This window comes from Borostomias antarcticus (genome assembly GCF_949987555.1).
Source record: "Borostomias antarcticus genome assembly, chromosome: 6".
Taxonomy (NCBI): domain Eukaryota; kingdom Metazoa; phylum Chordata; class Actinopteri; order Stomiiformes; family Stomiidae; genus Borostomias; species Borostomias antarcticus.
Window position 1 is genome coordinate 10613224 of NC_140239.1, and position 13897 is coordinate 10627120.

The 13897-nt window shown below is 44.8% G+C and overlaps 1 protein-coding gene across 1 annotated transcript in view; it reads right to left on the reverse strand.

Annotated features, from left to right (window-relative positions):
* Positions 1-517: 517 nt before the first annotated feature.
* The window catches only part of ksr2 (kinase suppressor of ras 2), a gene marked incomplete at both ends in the record, with an annotated part of 132504 nt that continues 119124 nt past the window's right edge, over positions 518-13897 (reverse strand). The window contains 5 exons of the mRNA XM_084439544.1: positions 518-664; positions 2581-2710; positions 3605-3739; positions 9089-9222; positions 11166-11262. Coding sequence (XP_084295670.1) covers positions 518-664; positions 2581-2710; positions 3605-3739; positions 9089-9222; positions 11166-11262 — 643 coding nt within the window. The remainder of the gene's footprint in view (positions 665-2580; positions 2711-3604; positions 3740-9088; positions 9223-11165; positions 11263-13897) is intronic.

The window sequence follows — 13897 nt, forward strand, 5'->3', positions numbered from 1 at the left end:
TACATTTCACTTTAAGATAAAAGCTTTGCACATAAACATCCACACATGAGAGACCATAAGTGAACTGACAAATGACACAGAAATACAGTTGACAATGGTACGACAATGACATGGAAATATACATTTGACAATTGGTAAAATAATTACATTCATTCTGAAAACTATTCTGTTCCGAAAAGAAAAAAATAAAAGGCAACATTCCTGTATTTGTCCTGAAAAATGCATCCTTGCAGTACACAATGACAAATTATGACAAAAGTGTTTTTACAAAAAAGTGACGCTGAGAAAAGAAATAGAAGAAATTAGAAGAAAACAAGTCAGTTAAAAGAAAACTTCCACACGATCAAACTATAAGCCAAAAATGAGTTCAGAAGTTCAACTGAACATATCTTTACATACACATGAACATTACACAGGGGGCAGGTTGACTCGGTGGCTGGCTTTTGGAACTCATAGAGAGTTCTATTTATTTTTGGATTGGTGGTGGTTTTCTACTCGATGTTGTTTCATCCCTAGCTCATTTAACATACTCAGCTGACTTCCAGAAGTGCCCCGGGTGGGAAAGGCGTCGGTTCCGTTTTGGCAGCTTCTCCAGCAGCTCCACCAGTTTAGAGAAGCTGGGCCTCCCCTCCTGCTGGAAAGCCCAGCAGAACAGCAGGATGTCCTGGGGACAGAGAGAGACACGGGCCGGGTCAGTGACCCATACAGACGCCGAGAGAGACAAGTCTGTAATTGTAAGAATGAAGAGAAGCACATGCAGAGGGACAGTTATCTTGAGAACTGCAGCGAGGAACGATCAGAACAGACCCATAACCAGCAGTTGTAGCGCAGCGATATGTAGTTTTGAAGATGGCTCACAGAGATCTCCTCCCTCCAGCAAACAGTTCTAGAGCGGTATCTAGATTTGAGCTGCAGGAGCGTTCCTACTGTACTTTGGAACTTCTGCATTCTCTCTTTGACGGTCATCGCGCGTCATCCACCATCAGGGAGGGAGTACGTGGTGGAGATTTTTCATGCCAGGTGTTCAGTCACTGTTGTCACGACAACTGTTTTCTGTGTTGTGGCACAGTAGCGCTTGGCCAGCCCAGATCTCTGCGCAGCGCCTTTCTCATTGGATGACGTGAACGCATCTGATTGCCATGGATGCAAAACAAATTTCAGCTTGACAAATTTCAGCTGATAATAAAGTACTATCGTATCGTATCTCGATGGCCTATGAGTCGGCGGGCTCGGGCTACGCCGGACCGATCTCCGCGCCCACTCTACTGGAGGCGTGGCCAACATTGACTTTGCGTTGGAGCTCAGGACATCCGTACGGCGCCGTCCTGGTCCGCTAGTCTGTTTTTACCGGTGTGATGTTTCCACTGGGACTCGTTCTCTGTCTGTGTTTATCGTCGCTTTCATAGGGGACATCGTTTATCGTAGGGGATGTTTTAACTTCACAGGCTGTTCAGACTCTCTGGCAAGCTGCTTGTGCTTGACGTCTAATGGCCTGACCAAACTACACAAATTATTCTTTTTTGTCTTTCACGATGGTCACAAGTTCAGGTAGTTCGGTCAAGAAATTGTCAGTCAAGATTCAAGATTTCCTTTATTGTCATTGTAACATTGCTGGTACAACAAAATTTATAATTGAAGAAGTATTGTATGCATTGTATTCAAGCTTCATTTATACTCGAAATTATGGTGACGGGGTACTGTGCCAAATAATTCTGACTCCCTGGCACAATCTGGGAAGTCACACTTCCTGGGAAGAAGAAGAAGATTCTGAATATTGGGAAATACAAGAGGGACCGTCAGCTGAGGTTGCTCGGCCCCTAAAAAATGATTGTGGACCCGTTGCTGGGTGTAACAAAGAGGACAGTATGGGCTGTCTTTCCTTCAAGGAGAACTTGAGGTAAGCGATTTGTACTATGTCACACTTAAAGGCTTTTCGTCGTTCCCGATGTTCAAAATCGTGCCTGACGCTGGACACTTTGTCTGCGTCAAAAAAATAATCTTCCTGAATTCATGTAGTCTGTAGAGGCCATCACACTTCCTCTGTGGAACACAGTGTGTGTAATTTTAGCTGCATCCCATTGACCCTTTGTTGGGCACGGTGGATTGCCAGGGTTGCGGTTTGCTTAGTGCTATGTTACACACTTGAGGCGTGTTCGGGTCCAGCGGAGAGGAGAGTATCGGTAGTCTCCATCCCTGGTGTACCAATAGGAGCGTAGCCCCTGAGGGGCGGAGCCTCCTGACATTGTTGATACAGCTTTATAACAACAGTTCTATGAAGGAGGCGGAGCCTACCATGTTGTATACCCCACTGCACCCCCATCTGTTTTCAGAAGACGAATGGCTAGTGCATGGGCTTATATAGCAATGCTGCTCCATCCTGATTGATCGATTATGTGTAAAAATGATCAGCTGTTGACGCTTGCGCGGGGGAATATACCAACAAAGCATACCTCCAAGGCGCTTGGCCTCCTTCGTAGAACTGTTAGCATAGGCTAACTATCGTTTTGAAGATCAGTCACTGAGATGTCCTTCCCACAGCCAACAGTTCTAGTGCGGTATCTAGTTTTGAAGACCACTCACTGAGATCTCCTTCCCCATGCCGATCTGGGTGAGATTGGGCTTCATTCCACTTCCCACCTGCCAGATGATCACCTCAGCCGGCTGGTCCTTGTAAGGCCACTCACGCGCATGCAACTCATACCAGATGGTTCTGCAAGCAGTCAAAAAGTGGGAAGTGTATCTGTTACAGTATCAATCTTCACAGAAAACTCACACCAACCTAGCTTTTATCATCAAATAACATTCTGTAGTGTACAGGAGATGGAAGTTTAAAGTTTACTTTTCATATTAGCTGGTCAAAAGGATGAGATGTGCACCACAGATGCTACTTAAAAGCTGTAAAATAACCCTTTAAAAGGTATGAACAGGCAAGGTACTTTTCACAGATGTAGACTACAGTACATAATAAAGAGTCCATTAAAAGTGAGCAACGCTGTCCTCTTTTCCTAGGAACCGTTGTCTTTGTGACTGCTATGGCGATGTCTAAAAATAAAACATGGACAGGAAGTAGGGGCGGCTTTGAATATGTTAAAATGCAGCGAGTGTCACCTCTAGGCAGCACAAGGGTTTACAGAGCAGCTGGACAATGTTCCTGAACACTGCATCCATCCCTTCAGAATGAGACAGTGACAGAACCCCATATGGGGGACCATCTGAAAATGCAATTGTGTTAGGAGTCAGCAGAGCAGTGTCCACCCCCACAAAATCATTGGTGATGATTATGAAAAAAACAGGCTGGAGGCAGGGAAAGTGAAAGCACTGCGGACATGATGGGTTGAGGTTAGACAACTGGAAAAGACACGTTTAGGGGGGAAATTATTTGAATTTCAACACTCGAGGAACTCCACTAGGATGCCCCTTGACACCATCTATTTTTTATGATACAAGCCTTGGCAAAATATCAAAGACAGAAATTATATGGAAGACTGTGTGTCATCATACGGTCCTTAGATCTGTTCTATAATAACGGATTGGGAAAATATCTGCATAGCTACTGGAAAAGATGAAAAGATGAAACTACTGAAGATGAAAGAAAGTTACTCACCCGAAAGCAAAAACGTCAGACTGTTTGGAAAAAGGGAGCTTGTCCTCCTCCGTGTCTGGGGAGAGCTGTCGGACGATCTCCGGGGCCAGGTGACACAACCATCCGCTGGGGATCCGGAGTTTGTCCTCCCTTCTGCTGTGGAGAGGAGACAGACCAGACAACAGGATGAATTCTAAACAGGGTGTCTGGTCAACTGTGCTGACAGGAAGTCATTTCAAAGTTCCGGAACGAGAATTGACAAAAACACAGTTGTATTTTTTGTGTGCAAGGCTGAATCTTCTCTTATCCATAAGTTAACACCCTGTGGAACATCCTGGCCAATGAGAAATTCTAATTTCTGATGACTAAGGCTCTCAAGTGAGTTGTAGACGCCTCAAGCCCCCACCCACCCCCAATATGACTAAAAAATCCTGACCTTTTCAACTACTTCAAAACACATCCTGGGAGTTCTCCCAGGTTGGATAGCAGCTGTCCTACATAGTGTGCGCACCCTGTGGGTGTTGAATTATATCTGCCTGGTCTAGTCTATTTGCAATCATGATAACAGCATCTTCGTGACTTAACAGTATGTTAAATTGTGGTTTCCATTTTGAATCCCCTAACTGAGAACTTAAAATTACCTTACAGTCTTTAGCTGACACTTTCATCCAAAGCGACTTGCAATAATTGCATATAACATAGGTAGTCAGTGTGCTACTACTCACCAGAACTCACAAGTGCATCTCCTTTCTAAACAAGTGGCTAAGATCATAATCTACTGCTAAAGCCAAAGTGCAACACTAGAAAAATATAAATACAATAGATGCTTAAGAGGGAGGATCCTGGAGTTGTATTGATTAAATAAACGGGGACCATTTTGGTTGTACAGGCCCCAGGTAAATCATCAGGGATTTCATTTTCTATTCTGACAAACTCATTTCATTATTTATTTAACCTTTATTTATTCAGAGCTCCATTGATATATATATATATATATCTTTTGAAAGAGTCCTGAACACAAAACAATATACACACAATATATAAATAAATACAATATAACAATTCTAAATACAAAATACATATAATAATACAAATTAATACAAAACATTGCTACATGCTTAAAGAAAGCAATTACAAACATCAGAGTGTGTTCCAACTTAAAAGGCTTCTGTTCAATATGAATGGCGCAAGCACACTTTCCAAAATGAAGGATTCCAAGCTTTATCAAATCCTGAGTCCTAGTGTGGTGTGTCTAATCTTAGTCAAAGTCATTTATAGTGGGGGATCGGAAACCACTACTCATTAGCTGGCCTGTGACCCCACTGCCAAAAAAATAGAACCCCCCCTCCCCCTAACCTGGGTTCATATCCACTGGGCCAATGACCAATGACTGGGGTGTACAGCCAGTTCACGTACTCTAGAGACAAATGACTTATTGTATTGCATTGCAAATTGTAATGTATTGTAAGTTGCTTTGGATAAAAACATCAGCCTAATTACTAAATGTAAATGTAATTCAACAGTCTGAGACTGGATTCACAGTCCCAACTGAAAAAGTTTTCATTTAAGATGAAAAGTTGGTGTGCGTTATTGAAAGAAAGAAACTAGTACTGTATTGTTGGCATATTCAGTATGAGTTCTCTCTACACCTCTGACAGGAAGTAGGGCAGCGAATGAATGGCTGTCAAAGTTTGGCATTTCCAGGTAATTGGCTTTGATGTGCACCACTGCCTGCCCCTGCTACATGATGTTCCCATGCAAATGCACCAAGTAAATGTTTGTCCTGTGTTTCTGTCAGAGATGTTTATTAGCTGTCTCGCCTGCCAATGAAAGCATTTAGGCAAAGCTAAAAAAGAAAACAAAAACAAAAAACAAGCTAGCACGGAATCTGCCCACATGCACATACACAGTTCCCAGAAATTAATTTAGCCAACTTTTAAAGGAACAGGTTCTGAGTATGGATGGGGCAAACAGGTTCTGAGTATGGATGGGGCAGCAAATAGCTCAGGAGGTAGAACAGCCCGTTCGATCCCAGCTTCCGGAGTGTGCCAAAGTATCCTTTACCTAGACACTGAACCCCAACATTTCTCATGTGCGGCACGGTGGCGCAGTACCTAGTACTGTCACCTCACAGCAAGAAGGTCTCTGGGCCTTTCTGTGCGGAGTTTGCGTGTCCTCCCAGTGTTCGCATGGGTTGCCCCCATTAAGAACTCAATATGGAAAACATGCAGAAGAACAGATTGCTAATGCTGTTCGTCCCTGGTGAAGACGGACAGGAGCGCTTGGTTGGCCTCGGGCGCGTCCTAGGCACGCTGCCTACTGTCTGCTCCCAGTTGCACTTGGGGGAAGGACGCCGGGATGGGTGAAGAGCAGAGAAAAACTTCCTTGGTCGACACTTCTGTCCCTATGTGTGTGTGCCTCATCACTGTGTGCGGTGAAAAATCCACTGTATGATAATAAAAGTTGTTTGTTGTTTGTTTGGTTCAGAACATTCAAGAACCAATGTGCTCATGCAACCATTGAAGAAGTCTGAGGCTGAAATGTTTGGCTGCATTACAGCAATCATATTCTGAAGTTTGAATAAAAACGGATGGACATTTACCCAGAGCACGGGTCGTGTTGAAGTTTATCGGGGGCGGCACGTAGCTTGGGAGGTAGAGCGGCCGGCTGTGTGTGTGTGTGTGTTTGCTATGTTGCCGCTCACTGTGTGTAATGTGTGTGGCACCATGTGGCCAATTAAAGACCCCCCCCTCTCGGGTCCTGTATCTGGGTATGAACGGCCAGAAGGAGAGAGCTGTAGGAGAAACAGCAGGAGTAGAGAGCTGTAGGAGAAACAGCAGGAGTAGAGAGCTGTAGGAGAAACAGCAGGAGTAGAGAGCTGTAGGAGACAGTCGAGGTTCACCACCTGGTGATGAGAGGAAGTCTGGAGAGACTGAGACTGAGCCCCCACACTCTTCAATGTTCACGCATGCACACACACACACACACACACACACACACACACACACACACAATTAGTGTACACTGCCTGCATGCGTCTTTGGAGAGATATCCACGCTCTATACTATAGCTCCAGAGCATGTTTCCTCTGACGAATCAATCCCCTCAGGATGTGATGTTTCTTCCATGTACATTTGGCACCAACACATGGCTTAACTGTTTCTCAAGGCCATCCACGAAACACAACCACTGCCTGATAATGAATCCTCAGAACATATTGCTCATGAAGGGCTGCTTCTCTCTGTTGGGCCTTGCATATTGGTCGTTGTCGGAGAAAGTGTGTGGTGTTGCTTTGTTGGTGTAGTAGTGTGTCTGTTCCTCGTGCTCGTCACTGAGATGTCAAGACAGTTTGTCATTGTTGTTGTTTGAGAATGGCCATCCGGAGTCTGGTGCTGTCTCTCCTACAGCTCTCTCCTTCCGCTGTCTCTCCTATAGCTCTCTCCTTTAACTACCACCACCCATATATGATATATGATCAACTCCTCAACATATGTCAATGCAGGCTTCAGGTGTTGATGAGGTGTATGAGAGCCAGCCCTAGCGGGGGTGTCACAGTGTCTGTGGTATCCACACTACTTGAGTCCTCTTATAGCCATACTGTAGTTCTATTAGTTGTGATATTAATCCACCACCCCTGATATACTGTACAGTAAGGATGCTTGTAAGCCGGCAGTTACTATAAAGTTGGTCAAAACTAGCCTGCGCCTGCTGATTATTCCTGATATACAATAACCCATATCAAAGCGCTATTGAACACGTCTGAAATCCTTGGTTTAAAGCTGTTATGTGTGAGGACAGATTTATCAAAGATATTGACGAATATTTATTATTAGGTTATGTTTTCGTAGTGGGTTGGTTGGTTGGTTGGTTCTTTAGCAGGATTACGCAAAAAACTACCAGACCGATGTTCATGAAACTTGGTGGAAGCATGTCGCATGGTGAAACTTAGAAGCCCTTAAAAGCGGATACAAATCATGGGCTGGGTCCACGAGCCGGACAAACTAGGCTGGCTATTCACCTCCATTCATTTTTTGGATGCGAAAAATTCCCCCCATTCATTGTCAATGGAGGGAGCTGAACTGGACATATCTGGACATGGGAAGGTCACAGAGACACGGTGTTTGGACTGGCATATACTGGATACTTTCCTCCTGTCAAATGCAGCAATACCATGTCCTGCTTACACGCATGTGCACGCGCACAAACCCACATAATCATTAATGACCGGAGGTCTAGTTTCATATGTGAATGAAATCAACAGAAAATGCTTAAATAGAACATTTAAAAACTGAGAGCTGTACAGAACTATTAGTAGCAGCAGAAGAACCCTCTGCTGGATGGGGTCCAGACAGAATGTTTCCAGAACCTCGGTTTGCTGTTTGGAGCCCAAATGGTTCTTTCTTCCTTCCTGAAAAGGGTTCTATCTGGAACATTATTGTAATTTTATCCGCATTGGATAAAGTGTCTGCTAAATGACTGTAATGTAATGTCATTTTGGTCCTATCTGGAACTTACTTTCCCCCCAGAAAGTTGCAATTCTGCTACGATTCTACACAGTAGCACTCTTTTTTAAGTTACTGTACAATGAACAACTTTTACCACACATATTGTACCTTTGATCTGTTACAGACAGTAAACACTCAGTTTTAAAGACAAAGCCATATAGCAAAAAAGATAATGATTACACTGATCACCGCTGAGTGTGTGTGGGCTAATTCCATTTCCCTCATTAACTGAAAGGCATTTCTAACCTTGGGGATTTTAATTGATGTGACAGATTGAAACAAAGCCATCAAGACTAATAAAATGATAGCTCAATTACAGCAGTTGTTCTTTCCTCCCATAAGTCAATCACAGTCTGCACGGCTCTGTGAGAGCAGCCTTTTCTTTGGAGGTACTTTGTAAACAGTACAACCTAGATTTGAAGATGGATTTGAGTTCCTCGGGGGGTGAAAGTTTTTGGCAGATGGCATTTCAGGAGCATTCGTGTCTCTGCTGTGCCGCAGCTGAGATTGATTTTAATCACTCTCCGAGATACAAATTAAATAGAGATTACCCTGTGCCAATTCCCTGCCATATACAGACCAATGAGCCACTATAATACCTACTGTACAATAAAAGGAACTGTCACAACATGAGAAATCACTAATGATGCTGTCACGCTCCTTTTCAACTGGGTTAATCAAACTCATCATAATCAAGCCGAGAATTTAGCTTGAGCACAGCTACTGTATAGTATAATCCACACACTGTACTCTACATAGAACACGGTACTATATAGTACATTTAGCACAAACAGTACTTAGGAAGAAATCCAGGTCTTCTCGTATATTAATCAACTAATTTAACTTTGACATGTCTAAGTGTAAATAAGAAGAATACACTTAGGTGGATAAAACATGGATAAACAAATTATTTGTTGTCTTCCAACTACAGCTGTATCTTGTTCAACCAAACAACCAAACAGGTCCAAAGTGGTTTAATAAAAAAAACACCTAATGTTACCTGCCAGCCTGAAGAACCCCAGATATGGTGAAGAGTCCGAAGTCAGTGATGACCACTTTGCCGTTGTCGTAGAAGACATTCTTGGACTTCATGTCCTTGTGTAAGATCCCCTTGGCATGGAGATAGCCCATCCCCTGAGAACAGACCACAGGCACAAATACAACTCATTTCAGTGATTATACAAGACTTTTTATTACTGTATTAGTAATATAGAGACCTTGGCTGCCTTCAAATTCACCAAACGGAGACAAACATTCGTGGCAGTGTTTTCTTTGAACGCCTTCACGGCTTTTTCAGAATGTTCCGGATGGTTTGTATTAAACATAAATGGCGACCAGAGCGTGTGTCGCCTCCTCTCAGCCGCCTCTGTCATCAACTATGATTTTTGTGCTGCAACTTCAATTAACGTTAGTTGAAAGTGAAAGGGCCTTCGATTAATTCATTCAATCATACAATTCATGTTTCTCTCAGTCCAGTGTCCATTTTTGTTCACTGCAAACTACCTTTTCAGACCTTTCGCTTATGGTAAATGGTAATGGTAAATGGACTGCATTTACAGTACAGTGCACCTGGAAAGAACTCACACCCTTTCACTTTTTCCACATTTTGTTATGTTACAGCCTTATTCCAAAACGGATTACATTAATTTTTTCCTCATCAATGTACACACTATACCCCATAATGACAAAGTGAATTTTTGCAAATGTATTAAAAAATAAAAACCAGAAATATCACATGTACATAAGTATTCAGAGCCTTTACCCTGTACTTTTTCAAGGTACCTTTGGCAGTGATTAGATTAGTGATTAGTTAATAACCCACAGTTGACAGTGCATGTGAGAGCCAAAACCAAGCCACAGAGTTGAGGAAATTGTCCATAGACCTCTGAGACATCTGGGAAAGGGTAAAAAAAAAAAATCTGCAGCATTGATGGTCCTGAAGAACACAGTGGCCTCCATCATTTTTAAATGGAAGTTTGGAATCGCCAGGACCCTTCCTAGAGCTGGGTGGTGGAGGTGACCAAGAACCCCATGGTCTCTCTGACGGAGCTCCAGCGTTCCTCTGTGGAGATGGCAAAACCTTCCAGAAGCACAACCATCTCTCCAGCACTCCACCAATCAGGCCTTTATGGCTGAGTGGCCAGACTGAAGCCTCTCCTCAGTAAAAGGCACCTTGGAGTTAAGGCACCTAAAGATTCTCTGGTCTGATGAAACCAAGATTGAACTCTTTGGCCTGAATGCCAAGCGTCATGTCTCGAGGAAACCAGGCAGCGCTCATCACCTGGCCAATACCATCCCTACAGACTGCATCATGCTGTGGGGATGTTTTTCATTGGCAGGAAATGGGAGACTAGTCAGGATCGAGGGAAAGATGAATGAAGCAATGTACAGAGAGATCCTTGATGAAAACCTGCTCCAGAGCGCTCTGGACCTCAGACTGGAGCGAAGGTTTACCTTCCAACAGGACAACAATCCTAAGCACACAGTCAAGACAACGAAGGAGTGGCTTCAGGACAAGTCTGTGAATGTCCTTAAGTGGCCCAGCCAGAGTCCAGACTTGAACCTGATTGAACATCTCTGGAAAGACCTGAAAATAGCTGTGCAGCAACAGCAACACTCGCCATCTAACCTGACAGAGCTTGAGAGAGAAATACCCCAAATACAGGTGTGCCAAGCATGTAGCGTAATACGCAAGACTTGACGCTGTAATCAATGACAAAGGTGCCTCAACAAAGTACTGAGTAAAGGGTGTGAATACCTATGTACATAATATTTCTTTTTTTTTTCTTTTTTTTTTATACATTTGCAAAAATTCAAAAAAACATTTTTAACTTCGTCATTATGGGGTATTGTGTGTAGATTAGTGAGAAATCTACTAGAAATCTAGAAATCATCTTGGAATAAGGCTGTAACATAACAAAATGTGGAAACAGTAAAGGGGTGTGAGTACTTTCCAGATGCATGGAAACAGCGAATTGGAAAAAAATAAGTTTAAAATACTGTAGTTTGCAAACATTTGCAAACGTTTTTGCCATGTTCGCTGAATTTCAACGCACTCCTTAGTCTGGCAGGATTACCTTGACCATCTCCTGGGCGATCTGCCTGGTCTTGTTCACGTCCAGACCCACCTTGGCGTCTCTCACCACTGAATACAGGGTCCTGCCTTTACACAAGCTGTGAAAGAGGATCACATGTCAGCCATGCGCCCTGTGAATACAGCTCACACCCAGTTACAAGTCAACTTGTTTCATATCACACAGTACGATCTTGACCTAGAGGGGGTGTGGTTGTGAAGGGAAGTGCACATCTCCTCTCCTCCCCCCATATCCTCCCCTCCATCTCCCTCCATCTCCTCCCCCCATCTCCCTCCATCAACTCCCCTCCATCTCCTCCCCTATCTCCCTCCATCAACTCCCCTCCATCTCCTCCTCTCCATCTCCTCCCCTCCATCTCCTCCCCTCCATCTACTCCTCTCCATTTCCTCCTCTCCATCTACCTCTATCTCCTCCCCTCATCTCCATCTCCCTCCATCTCCTCCCCATCTCCTCCCCTCCATCTCCACCTCTCCCTCTACCTCCATTTCCTCCTCTCCATCTCCTCCCCTCCATCTCCTCCTCTCCTCCTCCTCCCCCCATCTCCCTCCATCCCCCCCCCCATCTCCTCCTCTCCATCTCCTCCCCCCCATCTCCTCCTCTCCATCTACCTCTACTCCTCTCCATCTCATCCTCTCCCTCTACCTCCATCTCCTCCTCTCCACCTACCTCCATCTCCTCCTCTCCACCTACCTCCATCTCCTCCTCCCCATCTCCTCCTCTCCATCTCCTCCTCTCCCTCTACCTCCATTTCCTCCTCTCCATCTCCTCCCCTCCATCTCCTCCTCTCCACCTACCTCCATCTCCTCCTCTCCATCTCCTCCCCATTTCCTCCCCTCCATCTCCTCCACTCCACCTACCTCCATCTCCTCCTCCCCATCTCCTCCCCTCCATCTCCTCCTCTCCCTCTACCTCCATTTCCTCCTCTCCATCTCCTCCCCATCTCCTCCCCTCCATCTCCTCCTCTCCACCTACCTCCATCTCCTCCTCTCCATCTCCTCCCCATTTCCTCCCCTCCATCTCCTCCTCTCCACCTACCTCCATCTCCTCCTCCCCATCTCCTCCCCTCCATCTCCTCCTCTCCCTCTAGCTCCATTTACTCCTCTCCAGCTCCTCCCCTCCATCTCCTCCTCTCCCTCTACCTCCATCACCCCCCATCTCCTCCTCTCCATCTCCTCCTCTCCATCTCCTCCCCTCCATCTCCTCCTCTCCATGTCCTCCCCTCCATCTCCTCCTCTCATCTCCTCCTCTCCATCTCCCTCCATCTCCTGTCCTCCATCTACCCCTACCTCCTCTCCTCCTCTCCTCTCATGCTTTACCTGGTTGATAGTGCTAGGATCTACTGTTCTCACAGACTAATGGGAGATTGTTGAACAGGGATTGGGGTTTCATGAAATATTATGGTTGTTCTTGTAGTTTTTTGTTGATTATTGTTTTAGAGGATATTGTGGATGCAATGTGTTACCGTCTGTCCTGTTTTAAGACATCAGGGACCATGTTTACTCCCACACAAGTGTTTACACTTTTACATGCTATCCTTTGGATGCAAGGCCTGCAATATCTATAAAATCAATCAATCAATCAATCAATCAATCAATCAATCTCTATTGACCCACGACAGCCGGTTTACTTGTTCAAAGAACTCCCCCCACACACACACTCTGGATCAGTCATTCCATCCTATCATGGGCAAAGGCAGCCGTTCCACACTGAGCCCCTGCTGTAGCGTCCGTAGAGGCTGAAGAGGTGGAGTGGTGATGGGTCACAGTGAGGGACTAACAGACCAACCCCCCCCCCCCCCCCCGCCCCCACCGTCCAGCCCTCCACCCCGACTGCGTCTCGTCACCTCTCTGCAGGTGACTACCGCACGACCCCAGTGGCCACGCCGGTCACAACTAACGTCACACGCATTCATCACTCACACCGCCAGGGCGACAGGCGGCCATTTTTAGCTCGTCTCAGGGCTGCTTCTCCCGCAGACGTGAGCCTTGTGTCGGCCGTTGACGCGCCGGCGACAACTCCAGGTGAACAACAACGCTGCTGCCAATGACATTGACGGCTGCCATACCTGTTTCTCCATGATTCACTGAGCACTGACGGCAAGCTGTGAACCAGTCAAGCCCTTAGGACAGGGTGAACTGGGCTTTATCGTTTAAGCTAATGAGGTCTGTGTATGTGAACGTCTACCCTTATGCAAAGAAAATATATTCCCCTATATATTAACGGTCAATATATTAAAGTATGTAAAATGTATGGAGGAAATATACAGAATAATATATGATACATACATAATATATTGAATAATACATAAGGGAAAATATAAGCATTAGTTTCCTATTCCTATTAAATTATATTTTCCAATATATCGCAATATATTTTGGTTTCATAAGGGCTGTGTATGTGAAAGTCTACAGTATTGTGAAATGGCAGGGTAATTATGCTCTGTGGGGATACGGTTCTGCCAGGCGTCCGAGGCTAATGACTGTAGTGTGCTGCGGATGCTCCAAGCAGATCAATTCATACATCAACCACTCGGGACCAATCAGACAAAAAATCAATATTTATACGTTCTCCTTAACAAGGCCCCAAACGCACAACACCCAATTTCTACTAATTTGGGTTCAATCATGTCCATCCTGTTGTTTTTTGTGCTAATGGGCCTGGCTGCATTGAATGACTAAGGTCTTGGGGCTGCAGATGTAATAAAAGCAGCAGCA